We start from the raw sequence: 21,685 nt of genomic DNA, 5'->3' as shown, positions 1-21,685 counted from the left end.
CTGTCTGCCAGTACTTAGGTCACCGGGGACTGATGGTGGAGATATGGCACACACACAGGCTCACAAACACACGCTGTACAAACATAGGAAAAGTGCTGACACCCAACAGCAATCTCGAGTTGCAACCCATTACTGGACTCACAGTAACAAAGACCAAAATGAAGAAAAGGAGGTCTCGCAGTGGGGTGTTCGGGTTGGTGGGTGTTTGGTGGTTGAAGTTGTGGTGGGGTTGGGTGGTTAACTCTTCTTCTGCGCTCAGACCTGACTGTAGAAAGCAAATGTTTCCAAGATGCTGGTTGTGAATTCCCCGGTGTTTGTTGAGACTTGTACAGAGTAATTACACAACAACAGACACAAACACCAGTTCATCACATGCCATCAAGCATGATTTCAAAAGCATAATGTTTTTATTTAATCCCTGACTCTTTGCTCACATTTCCACTTTTCTCTGCTCTTGTCAACATGGAGGGTTGAGGGGTTTAATCATACAACGGTGCATACCGTTTGAAAAGCTTTAATTTAGCACCTCATTTAACTCAGTAAGAACAACAACTATACAGGCTGGCATGGTGACACATTTAATTCTGCCCTCTGGTAATGGTCTGCTCTGTTTAAAAGTCTGTTTGGCAGCTCTGTAGATAACAGATGGAAGAAAAATGAGGGGAATTATGAGAAAGATTGATTTCCTGGGGATGAATGGTCTGGTATTCACACAGATTTATCTGAAACAGACTTTCTCGGACTCTGTTATTATTGAATAAACACACTCGCGCATACACACTGTGGCTCCATATGCAGACAAACAAGAACACGTACACACACAAAAGACTATGCTCCTACAGAAAGCTAAGAAAACAGAAGCAAACTGAATTATGGGAGTCTAAAAGAAAATATTGTTTGAGGTGATAAGGGTGCAGACTGTTAAGGCCAAAAGTATGAGTTTCTTTTCGAAAGAAGATTACTTGTCATTTACCAGGACTGAAGGAGTCTATAGGTGGAAATCATTAGTTCTTACATAGTAAGCACGAATGTGGTAAAGTCAAATAATTATTTTCTCATGGCCTTTCCCTTACATCTTGTTAAAATGTATTCCTTTAGAAGAACAAGAACAAGCATTGTCCTGCTTGGCGTCCCAAGCACATCTCAAAGGAACCGTAATGTAAACCAGAAGCTATAACTTCTCTTGTGGCATCTCAAAGCAGACACAGGAATGGAGCAAAAAGAGGGAATGGGGGGTTGCAGGCGGATAAAGTCCCTCATTTGAGCCCTATAAAAAAACAAGGAGGCACAAACATTTATCTGTGGCAAGGCTTTCATCGGATGCTTTAAGAGCGCAGAAATAACAGAGAGCAAGATGCTGATAAAGTGGAGACAGGAAATGGGGAGCGTGGGTCTCTTGCTCTCATGTTTCAGCCGGGACCAGTGGTCCCATACCTGCCCCACCTCCCTCCTTCCCCCTCTCTCTGTTCTGCTGACATACATAGACCACAGCCCTCCCCAACTATACATTAGTGCAGCGTCTGGAAACTTCCAGGGCTCTACACAATGCAGAGATGTGACACATTCAACAACAAAGTGAAGTAAAAGCTCCAGTCTGCAGGTACATACAATGCCTATAACACTTGAAGGTTTCACAAAATACAGTCAGCTTGGCAAATTACTTATAATAAATAAATACTGTTTCTATTATTCACAAGGGCTTTTATATATTTGCTTTAGTCCCATTCGACTCGTGAGGCTCATGCTCCGAGCACAAGACAGGGCAAAGCCAGGATTAAGGGGTTTAGCTTTGTCAATCAGAGTCAGAACAGAGGGAAAGATAGCAGCTGTATTTCCTTTCGGGAGGGAAGGCTGGATTTCCATAAAGACATGAAAGTACAGGTGATTGCCAAAGCCTCCATGCAGTGTGTGTGACTCAGGTGTTGTGAGTCACCACTGAGATCATCTCACTCGTTACCGCCTCAGTGGTAGGTTCTCCCTTCTCATCAGACCCATACATATATGCTGGCTTTAACATCAAAGGTGCCCCGGCGGCGACAGAGCCCGGGATTGGAAGAGCTCCTTGAGATAAAGATGTTTTCGCTCAAGACTGTATTTAGGACAGTCTGTGATAGATGTCATCATCTATCAAAGTGACAATGTCTACATTTCAAAGGTTTGTTTTACGTGCAATTTCTACTCAACAATTTGCGGGTGCTTTTTTCATGCCTCTGTGTGCAGTTAAAAGGTATGTGACTTGTGTACAGAACATGTGTAGGTGAGATTAGTTTCGCTGAATTACTGGATGTGTGGGGGATCAACAGTAGCTCTGGCTAAGGGTAGGACACATGTTACACTCTGTCCAATATCTTTTTTTGTCATTGTTTTTCACATTAGGTACGAATACCCGACTAAAATTATTCTGGTAGTTCAAAATCCAACTAACCGTGTGTTCCTCTGTGGACAGAGCCAGGCTAAAGCTTAACCAGCCACTGCTGGCAGTAGCTATATATTTTGCCTACACTCAAGTGTTATCAGTTTTTTCTCATCCTATTCTCAACAAAGCATTTCCAAAAATGGTTAACATTTTCTTTTAAGTGAGCTCCCAGTTTTTAACCTGCTTTTTTGCCCCATAGATATGCAACAACTGAGATAAACTGGGATTATCTTACACCTTGAAACTGCATGCGGTGCATGTTCGGCCCACATTTCCGGCCTATTGTTGCAGCTTCTATTATCTCGCTGTGCCATGTTAGGACTATGCTTGCTACTTTATGAAGTATCTATCCGCCAGACTGCTCCATACTGGGCCGGGGAACCAAGACTGCAGCGAACACTGTTAAAGGACATAGGGGAAATAACAGCATTCCCACTAACTCTGCCTTTTACTGCTCATCAGCACTTTGAGCTTTTTATAGTGTCTGTGTGCATACATAAGAGTAGCAGCATTCCAGCAACATCACAAATCCCCCCCCCCCCCCCCAACTCTGTCTATTTTGTACCCTAATCCTCTTTGCTAGGTAGAATAGCATGTGTGGCAACAGTACAGGACATTCATTTTTGCTGTATCCACAGATGATTACAGCAGCTAAATTATGGAGAAGATTAGCACATAATTATATAACAAACATGGAGAAAAGCTGATAAGAGACATGCGCTATATAACTGAACAATCTGTATGGGTAAATGAGTACGCAAATATGTTTACAGTGTTAACTTTTCAGAAATGTTCCTTTCAGCCCCTATCTTAAAGTCACTCCCTATTTACCTGCCTTTGTAGGGACATGTCTTTAACGGATTTCCTGTTAGGAAAAGAAAAATGTGGAAGGACATTAGTGGTTGAGCAACAGGGGGGAGGCCATGATGCCAAATTAAAGGGCAGAAGTGGAGTGTGTACTTATACTCACTCATGATGTGCTCTGTCAGCCCTGCTTCTTATAATGGCATGGGAAGGGCCACTTAACTCATAATCACTTGTCTCTCCCCCTTTGGCTCTGGTGCTCTTCTCTGCCCCCCCCCCCCAAACCCAGATTTTCTGACTGTCTGCTCTGATCTCTAATCATAAATGAACTGCAGATCAAGAGCAGGGACAGTGGTCCACACCGCCTTTCCCCTTTGGCTGAGATCCTGTAATCACCGGGCTCTTGGCTAGTAAGAGGCCAACAAGCCTTTAAATGAGAAATGACTGTAGCGCTAATGCATCAGCCACCTCTCCACTTTGAAGAGCCATTTTCTGGCAGAGGGGGTATCACAGGTAGGAAATCAGGTCACCAGCACCACCATCATCATCTTTACAACCATTATGCCCTTTCTCATACGGTAATTGAAAGTGGGACCTTTTTACACAATTATTTTCATTTGCTGTCAAAAGCCTAAAAAGCTATACTTGCCATAATATGTCACAGTAATGCATGCCCTGTGTTGCACTTTGACTTACCCTACTCTCACACAAACTCTTAGTGAACACACACTATCTAGGTGGTGCAATACATTGTTTCGAGACACAGGTCAGCCATTCTGGCAGAGGCCTGCCTGTCAAGTGCTGCTACTTTTGCTGGGCTCTGCTAATGGACTGCTAATAGAAGTGAATGTTGCACTGTGAAGCTCCCCTGTAGTTGAGAGTGTCACACCGGGTGATTAATGACACACTCTCCTCTCCTCCCCTGTCCGTCCCCGTCCTCGCTCCATATCACGCTTTCACCCTGTTCTCTCTGTCTCTCTCTCTCTCTCTCTCCTCCAGCTTCCTCTCCACTCTTCACCACTAATCTTTCTGTCCCATTTGCCTCTTTTGTGTCCTTGCGATCGCCTTCATCTCCCTCTCAACATTGCAACTCTTTTCCTGTCCTTTTCGACGGCCTCTCTGGGAGGAGGGGGAGATGATGGAGATGGCACAGGAATCAGAAATCATACTACACTCCCCAACGGTCGGGTTATTTACAAAGCACGAGTTTCACAATGCCCATAATGTGAGAGCAACAAATAAAAGTGGCAAGCAAACCTCCTACAGAAACCTTATTAGGAAAAAGAAAAGGTGGGGGTGGGGGTTATGTTTACTTTACTGGAAGAGGCATCCTTCAAACAGTCTGGTCAGAAAGCATGAACACGCAGAATAAACACTAAAATTGCTTAGGGGAACTTCTTATGTCTGTATTCCGGGTTTGGCAAGAGGCACCTAAGCATCAGAGAAATGGTTGACCCTGAGGTCATCTTAAAAACCTGAGGATGAGATGACATTTTGTTATCACACAAAAATGTAATGTTGTTTTAAGGATTAATTTGAGATTATACTTAAATATAATACAAGAATTTAAATTTCCTCACCACAAATAAATAATTGTGGGAAAGATCAAAAATGTACTTTAGACCATTTCTTTTAAGGGAAAAGAATAATGTGATTTTTATATTTGATAAAACTCAGAATATTTCTAAGGACTTTTGTTAGCTTGTCAAATATTTCTGTGGCTGCTGAACTCATGACCTCAGTATTTGCCTGACAGTATTTGCCTCCACAAGCACATCACAAAATATCATCATCCACCAGATGACTGCAGCAGAACTATTTCCAGCCTCTATGTATATTTTTTTCCATCATAACAATATTATATGACATCAAGTGAAGCAGGGAAGCAAACTCAGCAGCCACTTTTCACAGTAATTATCACCCGCTACCACGCTCCGTCTGTGGCTCAGCTAGCAACCGGCAGAACGCACCTCTGACCCTCACTCAACACCGTCATATGGTACACACAGTGTTTACTTGCCCTCTTCTTTCACCTGCGTGTGAGGGAGTGTGTTACTGAATCTAAATTTCCATCAATTACATTAAAAAAAATGCTTGACTGTAAGTGTTTCATATTGCCAGCTCATGGGTCCTGGCAAAGGGCTATCATAGTCTGTAATTTACAACTGCGCCTTACTCACAATGTGCTCATTGTGCATACAGGCCCTGTTTATAGAATGACCGCAATGGTTGTAATGTTAGCGGCCCCCGAGGAGCCAGTTGTCAGGCCACAGGGAAGCCTGTTAGAATAATAATGATAGAAATAACATTCATGTTACCTGCACTCTAAAAGCATGTGGTATAGACGGAAAGTCCTACTGTGCACTGAGTCCCAATATTTTCAAAAGCTCATATAATAAAGAAACTTTAACTTTCTCTCCACAAACAGTGCTCAGAGGACACACCATCAGAGAGTGGAAAGCGGCACAGACAGGAACACAGTAAAAGCGGAAGAGTGAGACATAAAAGCAGCATTGCGGAAAAACTGAACTGATCTAAGGAAGGCCTCTACACTGGGTTGGATTTTATACTTCTATCACTTTACTTTATTTATTTACTTTACTGCTGAAACACAGAGATACAGTAACATGTCTAGGGCTGTGCTGGACTAAAGAAGTCGACACAACATTTTATTGACAAAAAGATTATTGATGATTCAATTGATAGATCTGAAAAACTGAGTTTCTCTTCAAATAATCAGATAAAAGCACCACTTTACCAGAGATGAGTCATTCAGCTTGACAAAAATGGCTTATTAACTATTCAACAAATCAATTAACAGGGAGCAGCCTTAAGCATTTCAGAGTAAGGGGCCCTTTTATTGACTTTTTACTTACCAAAATACTGTATGCCCTTAGTAAGGGCATACAGTATTTTGGTAAGTTAAAAGTCAATAAAAGATCACTTTATTTAACATGCTAATCGGTGTCTTAATTTGTAGGTCTTTTCAACCTCCCTGAAGCAGCTTTTCAATGTGAAATCAATAAACAAAGTGTAGCTCTGGCCTTGATTCACTGGTCAGTCATTTTCACAGATGACAAATTCGAACATTTCAGATTCACCCAGTAGAATTAAAAAGTATTTTTATATTTCCCTCAAGCCAAAAAGGAAAAGCAGTTTTAAACATCCCCTGCTGATTTTTTTTTCACATATCATCATGAGAAAGCATTCCACATTCCATATTCCCAAAACAACTTGACATCCTCCATCAACTTTTACAACAACATGCACACAGATACGGACACTGCACATATTGTTCAGCTCTGCCGGTGTGCTGGAAATACCAGGAGTACATCTGTTCTTGCACCAAGGGTTCCCAATCAAGCTGCTGTCACAGAGCTCCCAGCTACCTTTCTGGCAGCTCCCAGCTTATATCTGTCTAAACCTGTCTCCTTTGTCAAGAGTTCAGCAGGTTAATGAGCACTCTCATTTCCCAGCACTCACTTCAGTCTGTAGACGGGGTGAGAGCGAGTCCTCTCAAAGGCAAAGTCAGGAATTAAAAATAAAATGCAATAGCCAAATGAAATTTACAAAGTATACACACATTAAAATGTTCAAATAACTCCAAAATAAAATATGCAGGAAAGGGTTTGGTTGTACGAGGAGCACTAGGGTAAGTGAGCCACTTTAATCACCAGTAGTTTTACACTGAGGAAGTGACTCTCCAGCGATTTGGGAATGTGTAGAGCTCATCAGTGCCCAAAAATAGCAGGGCCCATTAATTAGTCTCAAACAATGTTCTCCTGCTGTATTGACTTCTTAATGGACAGAAAAGGACCTTGTTCGTATTCCCATCTAGTCAATGACACAGTGGCTCTCTGGGGTTTGGAAATGGGTATTATGTCATCTCACCCTGCCCTTCAGAAACCGGACCTGTGCTGTTTTTCATTCTTCCTCGCCCTCTCTCTTGCTCATTAACTATGTAGGAGTGAGATGAAGGTCTGGAGCAGCTAGATAAGGTTGCTCACAGACCCTCATGGCTGTCTAGGATATGTGCTTGGACACCCAATTTAAGCCTGTGTTGCCTTTGCATGAGCAGCCAGAACTTTCCAAAAGAAATATGTCCTATCATTGAAAAATCTGCTAATGTAAGCCTTTCCTTGGAGAAGTCTGTCTGCAAGGCCACATTCTGCTCATTTCTTCCCATCTCATCTTGTTTTTCAGCCATAGTTCATTCAGAAAGAGCAGACAGACCACCTCAAATCCAGAGGCATACACACTTCATCTGGCATCTGACACACATGCACAAACACATACTGAACATTAACCCTCACACAGATGGCTTCCTCCAAGCTCCCTTTGTTTGACAGACAATCCCACTCAGGAGAGAGCAGATTAAGTAAATGGCTTCAGGTGTTGTGGCATTATCTCAATGCTTTCCGTAACTGACAGCTACTACGGCTCACAGAAAAACATCTTTCAACAGACGGCTCTATTCTGAGGGAAAAGGCTGGAGGAACCAACTGAAGGTTAAAATGCACACTGGTGGAAGATGAATACAGTGAGAGGTGAAAATGTAAATTACCTCAGACACTTTATCACTCTCAAACGTACAGATTATTCAGTTCTAATAGAGACCTGTCCTCTGAGTAAAGGTCAAGACTTTTTAATATAGTAGCTTTAATAGCTTCATTGAAAAATGAAGCTGTCGCAAATTGTCATTTAAGGATGTACATCTCAATAATGGACATCCAATTTGAGAATTAAACTATACATATGTCAAAATAAGACCAACCATTTAACAATTTTGCAGGTAATTTTTAAAACCTGAAAACCTAGGAAAAAGCAACTGAATGAAGATGCAAGCGTCTTGACTAGAAGGTTCTCTAATGCCCACAAGAAACTTAATTAGAAACAGTGATAATTGGTTCATGAGACAGAGACTTAAAATAATTTAGTTCCAAATAATTCATGGAAATAATAGTCTATTTGTTAAATTTGACCTCCAGTAATATTATTCAGAAGCTGTTATTGTAGTCAATCTAATGGTCCATGACATTCTTTAAGGATTAATCTTAGAGCAAGTAAACTAAATATGGGCTCAATTTTATTTTGATGGTATCTCGGAAGCTCTGCTGGAGCACAACAGCACTTCGTAATTTATTAATTTATCTTAAGGGAACAGACGTGATAATGTGACTGTTTGTGTTCCCACATACCCACTTGTGTTTTTCACACCTGAATAAAGAAAATTCTATCTTTTAAATTACAGTGTGGTTTATTCACCTTTTTTTTCCAGCAAAGAGTTGTTTTGACTTCTATGGCTTGTCATTTATGCATATTAAGGCCAAAGTATTGATAGTTTAAATCTTAGGCCTTCTTTTCATGCACACAGGCTTAATTGCTGCCTTGATATATTTAGAAGCTGGGAGCAAAAAGGTGATTACATTTTTTGTTTCTGCTAAGAGTGCGTGTTAACTAGTGTGTGTTCCGGTCCACTACACCCCTGCTGTAAGCCTCGAGGAGTTAACAAACTTTACCATGAGTAAAGCCAAGTTCACAGTTAAAAAACACACTTTTAACTTTACCTTGAGCCACTCCGATATCCACCAGGAGAAAAAGCAGAAGCCAGGACAGGGTCAGCATCTCAGGAGAGCATCTCGCTACTCTTCTTCCTCTCTCAGTTTGTGCACCGTGCCCCATGATGAGGAGTCAAACTCCGCTCTGAGGCAAGTCCGAGTCTCTGGGAAATGCGCTCAAGCACGCACTATGTTCGCTCGCTGTTGTGCGCTGCGGTCCAAATGTCAGCGCTCAACACACCGAGCCCACAGAAAATTGGCTTTGCAAAAAAAATATCCAGCCCTGTGTTTTGGCAGTCATATAAACTGTGACAGTTTATGGAATAAGAGGCGAGTACATTGCCCTCCGTCAGTAAGGATGTTGCATTAAAATCTGTCCCCGTTTGCTTTCCCTTTGAAAGCTTCACTTGGTTTGTCTAGAGGTGTGGATCGATGTCTTGATGCCAAATGCATTCTCCGATTACTCCCACACACAAAATCAAAGTCCTCCGGTGAGTCCACTCTCTCTGTGGCACCTTTCACGCGTGCAGCCAAGTAAGTGTGAACCGTGTTGGCTTTCCATACGTGTGTGTGCGTGCTTCGAGCCTCGCGCTCCACTGACGGGACTGAACCGGGGGAAGGAGCAGTCTCTGCGGGCTACCTTGCTCCTTCAGCCAATCCAAGTGCTCCGGCAAGTGGCAGCGCTGTCTCAAAACCTGGCCCGGACACAGCGAGGAATGGATGGCGTGTTTTCAGATACATGATTTATGGAAGCCTTTAGCTCAATGTACATGACAATCATTGAGGTTGTTTATGCCTACAGTACACCTCTAAATTACCTACCAAATTATCTGTGGCTTAGACAAATTATAGATTTAAAAAATCAGTTTACATTTTATTTCATTTGGTGTCGACACTTATTAAGGAACATTAATGAAAGTACTTCCCATGTGAGCCACAGTCGATTGATTGGATATAATATTTGCGGAAGAGTGAGATATAAATGCATCCATGCATTTAAAGTTTGTTTTTAACTATTGATAGTTAAGCCCAGTGTTTTCCAACCTGGGGGTCGAGCCTACTTATAGCTAAGGGTCACAAGATAAAATAAGAGCTCTTGAAATAATAAATATTGATCATTTGACCTGTTCTTATTTCAAACAGTGAAACCAAAACATATTTTAAAGAGAAAATGCCTTCTCTGTGGAACTTTTTTGAACTCAAACACATCTAAAACATGAAGAGGAACCCCAAAAAAAGTGGTTATCTCCCGTGCTGAGAAATGGAGCCAATGCAGAGGTGCTATAAAATTGAGTCCCTCAAATGTCCATTTGAGGCTGGCTCCAAAAACAAATCAATCCTCAAATCCCAATATTAAATGTCCAACTTGGAAGCATAAATGAACATGTTGACAGCCTGGTAAAAAGAATTTGGGTTTTTCACTGCTGAATTCCCCTGTTCATAACAACTGAACAAGTACAACTGTACATCCATAAATCATCTTTCTAAATTACAGTAAGGCTAAAAGTTATGCACCGTAAAGGGCGGGAGTGCTTTGAGTGACAGGTGTGTGCCATTAAAGGTCACAAAACTGCTAGCTGTCTGCTCTCCTGCTTCCAGTAGCCACGCCTTAGCACCACCAACGATCCACCTATATGCCCATTAATTGTTAGTCTGGAGTAAAGCTGTAACGTCACTGCCAAGATGACAATGGCCTAAGACACCCACATAGAGCTTTACAACGGCTCTTCAGAAACCTGTAGGATCCTTTTAACATAGGGCCCCAACTAGAAATTGCTTTTATAAGGAGTCGCAAGACATACAAAGTCCAATAGCTGCCAAATAAATGTAGCGAAGTTAACATTGTAATATGTTCCCTTTGCATAAGTATAAAGTAGCAAAACCTTAAAATACTATAATGATAGTCAATAACAAGTACCTCAAAACTTGTGAACAGTACTGGAGTATCTTCTCATCAGTGTGTGTTGCAAACAGATGCTTCCGTTTCCTTGTCTCTGTATTTTGAGAACATAAATCGTCATTAATTTAGCACATGGGCTGCAGCAGGAAGGCATAATTTATCTGACTGGGCCCTGCGCTCGCCCTTGTTTCTGTCAATCTAATTGTTATGTAGAAGTAGTAATAGCATGTGACAAAACCTGATCAATAATGACCTCAGCCTAACAGACATACTCTTGATCGCACAGACACACGCTTTTGCATTGAAAAGGGAAATTTGTTTTAGTGATTCTGATGAAAGACTGATGAGTAATCACATATGCATGACAGATGTCTAGTCAATGCCCCCGGTATTTCATGATTAATGGGAAATATGAGCCTGAAACTATCTCTGAACTAAAATGAAGCGTAATAAACTTTTACAATTTCAATCTAATTTAGGAAGCATGGTATCCTTCTCCCCTCTATCAACATTTTATTTTTAATGTACGGTGATGTCAGAGAAGCTGTCATCTTGCTGGCATTTCAATTTCAGGTAGGATGTGAAGGAAATTGCTTTTATTCTTGACTCAAAGTGTTGGGAATTATAGCATATGTGTGGGTCTTCAATATGATAGCACATACTGTATGTTCTACACAAAGCATCATATGTGTTGAACAAGCTTCTTTTGCCATGTCATGAAAGCATAGATTCAACAAGGTGCTGTATATGTTCCTCAGGGAGGGTTGGTCCATGCTGATTTCACAGTGATCCATTCATGCTGCTATCAACTCATTCCACATTATCTCAAACGTGCTCTGTTTGGTCCAGATATGACAAATGCACAAGCTCTGGGAGGAAATCTGAGGTCATGAAACAATCTTCAGTGTGCCTGTGAAATGAGATCTTATCTTGCTCATTGTATTCATTTAAACAAAAGACACTGCACTGTGACTGACATGAAGGCCACATTCTGACCCTGTCACCAGTATGTCATATTATAAACCAGGATTTCTCAGCATGTGCTTCATTTTTCCGCTCCGCTCCTCAGTCATCCAGCTCTGGTGATGGCTCCCATAGCCTAATTTTCTTGTTCTTTGCTGACTGGAGAGGAAAGTGGCAGGGCCCTCTGCGGCTGCAGCCCATCCAATTCAAGGTTAAATGATGTGTGCTTTCTGAAATGTCCTTCCGCACACTGCCGTTGTACAGGGCTGTCATTTATTTGTGGCCTGTTAACTTGAACAAGTTTTGCCAGTCTCCTCTGACTTCATGAGCCACTGAGGAGCCAGTGATTCTGAAAGCAGTAAGTGACATCCTCTGCTTAAATTATCAAATCGATAATGTGTCTGTCTCACTCTGATGTGAACTGTAAAGAAAAAACACAGTGTATTCATCTTTAAAGGGAATTCATTTGAACTCATTCAGGACTAGTTATGAGCGTTGATATATATTTGCTTAATTAGTTTGACGTCTCACTGACATTTCACTATGAAATTTAAAAACCTCATAAAACTCAACCAAAATGCTCAAGTAAAAAAAACAATTGACATTTTCTGTTGCCTCCCAGAGAATTGCACTAAATCAATAATTTGTGGTCTCTTGTTTGGTTGTAAAGCGGATAGGTCAAGGTTAAAAATGTTGTTTATAAGTGTTTTATTTACTGCCTCCCAGTGCACAATATTTAGCAATTACTGTTTTTTGTCTGACGGAGTGGTAGATATATTTTTCTGCACGGAATAAAAAAGAGAAAGAAGCTAGATGTCTTCAGAAAAAAAATATGTAGCCTTGAACACACCACTGACCACTGTCTTAGCTTTTTAGGAATGATATAGCATATGTTCCACGAGCACAGAAACACTGAGGCGTAAATGCCCCCCAGCTTGTTAACATGCCCCTTTCAGCAAAAAAAAACCCCTCACATACACAACTTTGTTCACAAAGGAGCATTTTTGCCCACAGCACTCCTGCTAGATGGATGTTTTAGTCTCGCAGGAAACTTGACACTGCAATCTCAGGAGGGCAGCCCTGTCTGAGATGCTGGAAGTGGAGTGTCTAGAGCTAACAACCCCGGCCAGCTAAAACTCCCTTGAAACAAACATTTTTGCCCATTTTAGCTTTCAGTTTAAGAGCAACTGAACTCTTGAACTATACTTGCTTTACAAATATGCATGAACCACTGTCTGAGTCACATAGCTGTTTCAGTTTGCAGGTCTGAAAATGCATACTGTGTGTATATTTCATATTTATTGCCTCCACAATTGGAAGTGTGAATACCCTATGTTCATCCCATTTAAATTATAAAAAACACAATATACTATGTCACATCCAGTTTTTTTAAGAACAGGGAAACTGTATTTATTAAAAAGAAAGGAGAAGGAAGCTGAGTTGCTGTGGGGTGTTTTGTTGGCTTTTTCCTCCTCAGACTCCAAAAGAATAAACCATATCCTGTTGTGGTATGAAACACTTAAACATATACTGACATATTGTTGTAGGAGCTTCCCTGTCTTTTTCAACACTAGCAGTATGGCTACGTATTTGGTCGTTCCATCACTTTGTGACTGAAATATCTCAACAACTTTTAGATGGATTGCCATGACATTTTGTTCAGACGTTCACGCTGAAATATAATATGAAAGATCTCTATTTGATGGATTGTTTTCAAATGTGCTTCTCAAGTTCAGAGTTGGTTCACAGATGATGAATCCTAATAACTTTTGCAGTCCCTTGTAATTCCATCCGGATGTTGACATTTCTGTTTTTTAGTCAAATGTCTCAACAACTGTTGGATGAATTGCCATGAAATTGGATGAAGCCATTAATGTCCCTTTCAAGATGAATTGTGATGACTTTGGTTATTACTATTCATCAGGTTTGAATCTTAAATTGTCCATTACTCTTGTTTAAGACCGAATATCTGCAAAACTTATGACACTGCCATTAGCTTTCGCTGTAATTTGTGTTTGGCGCTAATTAGCAAATGTTAGATGACAATGTAAAGTAATTACCTGCTAAAACAAATGTTGTTGTTAGCATAGTGAAAGTAGCATTTAGCTCAACACACCGCTATGTCCAAGTGCAGCCTCACTCTCTGGTGTAGACTCTCAGTCTTGTTACCACATATATCCTTCGTCCTTTGTGCAGGGATGTTTCTCGGAAACAAATGCCAGACTGACATCCCATATCCCTGCTGAGCGCTCACAGGACCTCTGTCTCTCGCCAGGCTGTTGATCAATTAGACAGACAGTCAGACAGATTGATAGTCAGCCAAACAAATAGAGATATGCAGGCAGACTGATGGTTATGCAGAGGCAATGTAATGCAGTTTCAATGCTAGACCTACTCCTCAATCTCAACCCTTCCCCCTTCCAACCACAACCACGGCATACACACAAATAGGCCTTCGCTTCTTTCTAATTTTAGAGATAAACATCAATTAATGAAAATGGAATTTGAAATTAATCACCGCTATAAATTAAGTCACCTTCAGGTAAATCCTTCTTCCTCATCCATAGAGTTCCAGGTATGCCTCATGTTATTCCTCTAAACTTGCAGAACTGCAGGATAGAGAGGAATTTGAATGATGACAAATGGCATAATATGTTTTGCACACACAGCAGTGGTTTGGGGCTGAGTTTTTCTCTTCTCTATTCTTTCTTTTTTTACATCACTGAGCCACAGAGACACAGTGAATGGTGCTGATGGCAGTATGTGCCACACAATAAAGCTGCTTTCCATCGCTTTGGGCACACTTTACTGCAGCTCTTGATATCAGTATTAAAAGTGATTTGCAGCGCCGTATGTGGCAAGGAATCAAAACTTAATTTAGGCAGATAAAGATGCCATTTGGGAGAGAGATAAAGTGCTGCATCATGGGAGATGTGTTCCCGAGCCTGCTCTCAGCTCCTCACCCTTACAGCGCCCTCAGATTTACTAGCTCTTTTTTCCTGCTCCATAAAACAGCAAATCTGCTCGCCAGGCGACACAGGCAAATGTTAATGGATTCATTTGTCAAGAACCTTCCACTTATTTACAGTCCCCTTCCATTACCGTCGCTCCTCCTGTAAGAGAAAAACCTGTGGCCAAAGTCAAAATATCGATTTGCCTGTCCATCACGACTGTGAGTCATCCTGTAAAACTCACAAAGCCACAGACACTGCTGCCACCAGGAGTGTGTTTAAACATGACAGTTACACAATCACAAGCATTTTTGGAGGATGATAGGGTGGGGGTTGGCTGCTCCCATCAAAGCAATTATGTAATGTAATTAGAGTAAATGAATTAATTAAATTTTAAATAGTTTCAAATTAAAAGCGTTATTGTTCAAATATCATTTCAATTATCCTCAAGCCATGTAAAGGAAGCAAATTACTTGTCACAGTCCTGAAATCAGTTTTTTATTTTTCGTTTCATAAGATTTTCTGGAAGTATATGCTGCTCTTCTAAAATGAATGAAAGCTACACAACCAGAGAACATGTCAACATGGGGAATGCGTTCATTCATTATTTCTTGTTGCAGATAGTGTTAGGGTTCAGGCATGGGGTATTTCATATTTTACTTAGAGAATGATTCAAGAAAAACACATGTTACTTTAATCAAACTACATTTTTCAAACTCAAAATTAAATTTGCACTAGATCCTGAAAAGGGTCTGTTAATACTGTTTACCACGTATACAGTACAAACAGCACTGGGGCTGATTATATTGGCGTGCTTCAACTTCTTAGACCACAAGGTTTTCCATCAGTGTGACTGCTGATACAAGCCAGACGTTGTGCACCAGCTACTGATAGGTCCGACTTCTCATTTAAACACTCAGCCTGGAGGAAGGTGAGCGCCATGCTGTGCCATAGGCCAGAATCCCCCAACACATCTTATATCTTCTGCACTGCCCAGGTTTTTCTGTCCTTTGGCCACTGGATCAAAGCTTCAAGCTACACTCTGTTTAGTATTTTTCCAAACCTCCCTAGATTAGATCTGAGCCAAGCAGATATTAAAATCTGAGCAGGAATATGATTGGAAGATTCCCAGCTACTGACATGGTTGCAGTAAGTTGGTTGTAGTTGTAGCAGTAGTAGTAGTCTAGTAACACTTCATTAATCCCTCTTGGGCACATTTCTTTATAACAGAAACATCAAAAGCAGTGTAAGACGCAGTGCCAAACATAAACAGGTCACACACAAGCCATCGGCTCATACATATGCATGGCCAAATGACTGATTGTAGATTGCATCCTGTATATTATGCAAAAAAGCTAGTGTAAAGTTCATTCCTGGAAAAAAAGGAATACATGTGTTGTATATCTTATATCCCTTGCCATGATACTAAAGGTTTGTATACAGTAGGATGCATTTGTTTGTGTTGCTCTATGCTTACAGTTCCTGGTGCTGTTGTTGTTTTACTGTGAAACCGATGCTCATTAAGGCTCTTTAGATTACAGTCACTAAAAGAACACTTTACATAAGCAGCAGCATGGACTGTTGCTTTCAATGGGAGAGCGGCACAACAACATCTACAAGGCAGTTGTTGCAGGATGTGTGATTCATTGTTTAATAAACACTGAGTACATCCTTGAAGAAAAGTATTTTCTCTCTATCCCCAGCATGCTGTGAGTCAGACCCACAGAGGTTCCTGCATGGCCTTTGCTAAAAGCTTCTGATTATCTCTCACTGGCTTCAGCTGAGAGGCTCCACTCTTGTGGCGTATACAGCGCTGCAGCATCTCTGCCATCCATACATCTGTTTCATCCCCCATCATTTCCTCTTTCCTCCTCGTTCTTATTCCTTCTCAACAGTCCCCACCTCCCATCCGGGGAAATGGTTTGGCCTTTCTGAAGTAAACAGGCATTAATCACTCCTTGAGAGGGAATTGTCCGAGGGACAGCCCAAGGCATTTGAAAGGGGCCACACAAAGGCACATGGGACCAGGAGATAGATGCTGCAGGGGAGCGGGGTGTTACGGCCCCCTATGGGAAGTGTACAGCACCAGCTGATGGGGTCAGCGTGTCCACCTTGGGTAAGTGTGTCAAGGACAGTGAGAGGAGGAGGCGGGATTTTGGTTCGGGGGAAATTGACTGCCGTGAACCAGAGCAGTGGGCTGACAAAAACAATGTGTTCCCGATTTAGTTTTTCTTTTCCCCCTTTAAACAATAACACAGGGAGTAAACACATAATCATAAATTAATGAGTGATCAGTCATGAACATGAGAGAGAGGACGAAACACACACTTTCCATCACATGATACTTTCACTTCTGCCTACAATAATAACATGTTGATGCAGTATTCTTTTTTTATTCCGTGACATTTAAAATCTGATATTTACGGACTTAACCTCAAAATATTACAAACCTCCTTCAAGAAAATGAGACAAACAATTATGATTTCTTAATTGTTTATGTGCTGTGCTCATCATTAGATCTAACACAGCTGAAAAACACAATATGACACAGTTTATGAACCATGAATGCCGACGATCATTGCCCAAGGAATAATAATTAGTTATTCAACTGACAATATTGTGATGGACTTCCTTTAATTTAATGACTGTTACATGAACCCTTTTACTTAACTGTAACACATGTTTTAATTTGGAGCTCTTCATGTAAAATTTACCACAGCCCTGTTATCCCTATACACATTTGCATTATTGCATTTTCTGAAACTGAAAACATGGGTGAGGGTTAATAGAGTCAAATATATTCTGACACTAACCAGCTATCACTGACATTAGCAATTCAGTTAATTAGTTCTAGTACACTCATGACATGTTTTATGACACATTGTGGCATAAAGAAGCTACTCATTGACCGCAGACCATTGTCATTCATTATGATCATCCACTATTTAATTAAAAAGCCCAGTGTCTGCCAACCAAGATTTACTGTGCAAAACCCAGTATTATCCAGTCCAATAACAGCTTTGTGAGACTTATTCATGAAGGAGTTCAGTGGCATTTTAACTGGCAAAAAAATCCCTTTAAACAAGAGAAATTCTCTTTAATACTTCAACAACAAACAGGCTGTAGCCTTCCTGCAGACCAGAGTGGCTTAAACGCTGTGTCACTAAGTATGGCAACATCAAACTGTCACTCAGTAAGTGTATTACTTATACAAAAATATAAACAACAGGGAAAGTATTTAAAACTGCTCTTATGGTAATTCACACACATTTTGCCAGGATGACACACCTTTTTTGATGAGGTTTAGATTCCCCTTGAAGTGTTTCTTGCATAGGGTTGACTTGCATTTCTCTTGCATCTTAAAACCACCATCCTATGCCTAGACATTGCTGCATTCTTCCTGTCCATACTGGCCTTGAAGAGATTCCCTTTTAATGGAAGCCAAATCCACAACCTAAGTTATTTTGCAAAATGCATGCTTAAACCTCAGCTGAAGTTTGCATGTGGCTTCAGCAGTCTGGAATTAACAAATTAAGCAGGTACCTAATAATAATAATTAATAATAGTGTTGTCAGTCTAATACAAACTTTTTGTGTGTGTGTTTGTGTCATAGTAACACAAGGATTGATTATTTTTACTAAAAGGACGGTAACTTAGGAGTATACCCACTCATCTGTTCAGCTACACTTTGGAACACATTCCCTTGACTGCAGATCCCTCACATTTGTATACCAGTAGAAACAGATCTCATCTTGCCCTACATGGATAGGAAGTATAATTACAGCCACCAAACACAGCGTCATTAAGCATGTGGGCCTGTGAGTGCTATCCTTTAAATGTTCTTTACATGGCATGTTGTTTGTTAAGTTTGACGTTAGTCTATTGCATGTCTTAAGCCATTACAGCTCCTGCTGGTCTTGTTACAAGCACAGTACTCAGCTAGACAGCAGGGAGACATATGTTCCTCATCTTAAGTGGTGCTTTAAAAGGTATTGATGGTTTAAAAGCAGCTAATAAGTGATCAATGAGGAGACTCTGCGTCATGGTGGCACTGTACCCAAGGAAACTCTTAGGGAACTGCTCCCAAATGTCCTCATTAAAATGTTGTTGCACACATTTTAAACTGATTTAAAGGATCCAGCCTCAACAACAAACTTAACATTTGTTGCTATATATAGATCTGATTCTAAATGAGTGTGTCATTAGATCACATATATTTGCTGTTCAATCAAATGACAGTTATCCACATTAAATGTCCTTTGTTTTAGGTGAAGTGACAGTTGGGCAACAACTGGAGTCTTGGCAAAACAGGAGCAACGCTCTGATTATAATCAGCCAGATGGCTGCCAAGCAATGTGTGGATATAATGGGAAGAAGCGAAAATCAGATTTGATACTAAAATGTATCTTTCATGTCTTTATCAACCAAAAACTCCATAAAACTGTCAAACATTTGAACATTTTGTTTTTACATCTTCCCAATGTCTCTAGTGTTTATGCTGAGCAAAAGTCATATTGGAAGTCAGCCAATAGAGTACACATAACATGTTATGTATTCTATATAATTATAGTTTTCAGCATGCATAAATAAAGAAACGGTTTTCACAAAGAGTAGTTTTAGGTTGTTTTGTCATAATGATTATTTCTCTGTTGACCCTTTCTATACAAAAAACATGTAATTACTTTCACAGGTCTCTGAATCACTCTTATTTGGCAGTCTCAGTTTGTCAGGATCATGCAAAAATCAGAATTCCTGGTAGATGAGAGAAGAAAGGGTAGCATAATGTTCTGAGGCACAAGAGCTCTCCACTTTCTTTAAGATGCTTTCATCTCGTTCTTCTGGAAGTCGGGCTGTTGTTCTTTGTTGCATGGTGTGAGTTTCAGCTGTGTTTTGAACTGACATGACACAGCCAGGGATGTTTGTACATCCAGCGTTTGAATTACGGAGGACTAAAGGCCTGCGTGGTGATGTATGAGCAGGATGTCAGGTCTGTCTGTTAACAATGATTTATTAAGGCCTGGGGGGGAGCAATGCCAGGTAGTGGTAATGCAGTCAGACTAAGAAAGCTACTGTAAACACACTGTATGACACCTAATGAAGGCTCACACAGGAATCCATTACACCCTTTCACATTCCACTCTTATAATATTGCATGAGTAACTGTCTTATTCCAGGGCAACAAAGGGCCAAAGTACTTCATTCAAACATCTTATAGACGCTCTGCTGACACAACCTGACTGCATAAGTGCATTGCCCCGAGGTAGAAGTGGGTATCCAAGGAAAAATTATCTGAATGACCAAAAAATGTGCCATAGTCAAATATAAAATGTACTCCGACAATGCTCACACCAACACAACAGAGCTCAAATGTCTCTGAAGACATAGATTGTGTTTCTCTGTAATCTGAAACTCAGACCCATCAAAGAAATTCCAATAAGCAGTAGAGACATTTCCCAGAGAGCATCCTGTGGGGTTCCTGGTGGCAAGCGGCACTGATGGGTGGGGTCAGTGTGTCAAACTCCAATCCTGCCCCATTACTCAGCACAGGTCCCATTAATGTATCAGCCATCTGATCTACACAGCTGCAGAGCAGGGGGGGACATGTAAACACAAAGAGCGAGGAATTCAGGGAGAAGGGGGAGGGCATGGAGAGCAGGGTCTGACATTATGGTTGCATAAAGTGCAAGCCATTACTGATCCTTGCTGCTGCCTCGCAAACATGGACGAAACTGTCCGCACAAGGTCAAATCAATCGAAGAGCAGCTGATTTACTCTCTAGAGGTCAAGATGAGCGAAGAGAAACATGGAGGGAAAGTTATCTCTGCATGTGTGTCTTTGTGCAGTTGTGTGTGAGCGGCTGTGTGTGTGCGCTCGACACAAAAGAGGGCAGAAAGCATGTGTGTTTGTGTGTAGTCGCACGATAAGCATCCCTTTCTGGGAATTACCTGCTTGTCTCATTAATAGGTTGTTGCCGGAGGGGAACAATATGCAAACCAACCAGGAAAAAAATGGAAATCAAAATACTTTCTCCCGCCCCCCCACCCTCCATGGTCACACACACTCACCAACATTACACACATAATCACACTGCCAGTCACAGTGCATTAAATGATTCAGCTCATAAAACACTTATAGTCCTGATAGGTAAGGATTAAGAATTGTAAATAAAAAGGCTCTCTTAATTATACTGCTTTGACATAAAAGCTGTTTGTGCTGCTCCATTTTTGTATAAGTCAATAACCGTTAATGGAATATTTTGTACATGAATTAGGGATTTATTTGTATACCTTGTAAAAGCAGTATATTGTTCCACAAATCAGTTTTATTAGCAAGAGTTAGTGCACAGCAACGAGTAAACACTATGCCTGTGCTCAATGGGATAGTACAAAAATAAAAAATGCCATTAAAATTAAAAAGCTAACGTTCTTAAATCCCATTTGATTAAACAGTTATGATGAATGGTTCCAAGCAGAATATTTAAAACTGCTGCAGACAAATTTGACCTGAATAGGGTTGTTAATAAGTGTAAATAAAAATCATTAGAAGAACAGCAACCACAGATGATCAAATTATCGATCTATTCTGCCTAGTATGAGAAACCAGACATTGAAGGGGTGTTGATAAAAAAACAAAAGGGGGCTTTAATTGCTTTTTTTGTTTCTCTACCAGATTTGAGCCCGGAGAGCTTTACACTGGACCCCTGCTGAGATGGGCTGTGGTGGGAGAGCCCTGCTTTCAGGCAGACTTCTCTTCAGGCCCAGAAACAGGATAGACGGGAACTGAGGGGGTCCCTACTGGGCAGGGGGGCGGCTGATATCCCAGGACCCCTGCTCTGTTTGTGCTCCAGGTTACACCCGTTATAGCAGGGGGTCCTCCCCTTCCAGCCCCTGAGGGGTCTCTATACCCTCTGGAAGAACTTCAATTAAAATAAGGTTGGAATCAAACATTGAACACTTCACCTCCTCAACCAGCCCTAATAAGGACAGCAAAGATTAACTGATAGAAATTAGTTGGATTTCATCTGAATTGTGCCTGAATCCAACAAGATGTCTTCTATCGAACACAAGATGTAGGAAATAGAATTCTGAATTCT

General features: G+C 40.9%; 1 protein-coding gene across 2 annotated transcripts in view; it reads right to left on the bottom strand.

The window, feature by feature from the left end:
- Positions 1-9,361, bottom strand: part of unc5cb (unc-5 netrin receptor Cb) — a 104,380-nt gene extending 95,019 nt beyond the window's left edge. For both annotated transcript variants that reach the window (XM_063890326.1, XM_063890327.1), the window contains exon 1: positions 8,788-9,361. In XM_063890326.1, the coding sequence (XP_063746396.1) occupies positions 8,788-8,902 (115 nt within the window). In that variant the 5' untranslated portion in view covers positions 8,903-9,361. The remainder of the gene's footprint in view (positions 1-8,787) is intronic.
- Positions 9,362-21,685: the final 12,324 nt, after the last annotated feature.

The sequence above is a fragment of the Eleginops maclovinus genome, chromosome 8, assembly GCF_036324505.1.
Source record: "Eleginops maclovinus isolate JMC-PN-2008 ecotype Puerto Natales chromosome 8, JC_Emac_rtc_rv5, whole genome shotgun sequence".
Classification (NCBI taxonomy): Eukaryota; Metazoa; Chordata; class Actinopteri; order Perciformes; family Eleginopidae; genus Eleginops; species Eleginops maclovinus.
This window is presented reverse-complemented; position numbering and strand designations above follow the sequence as displayed.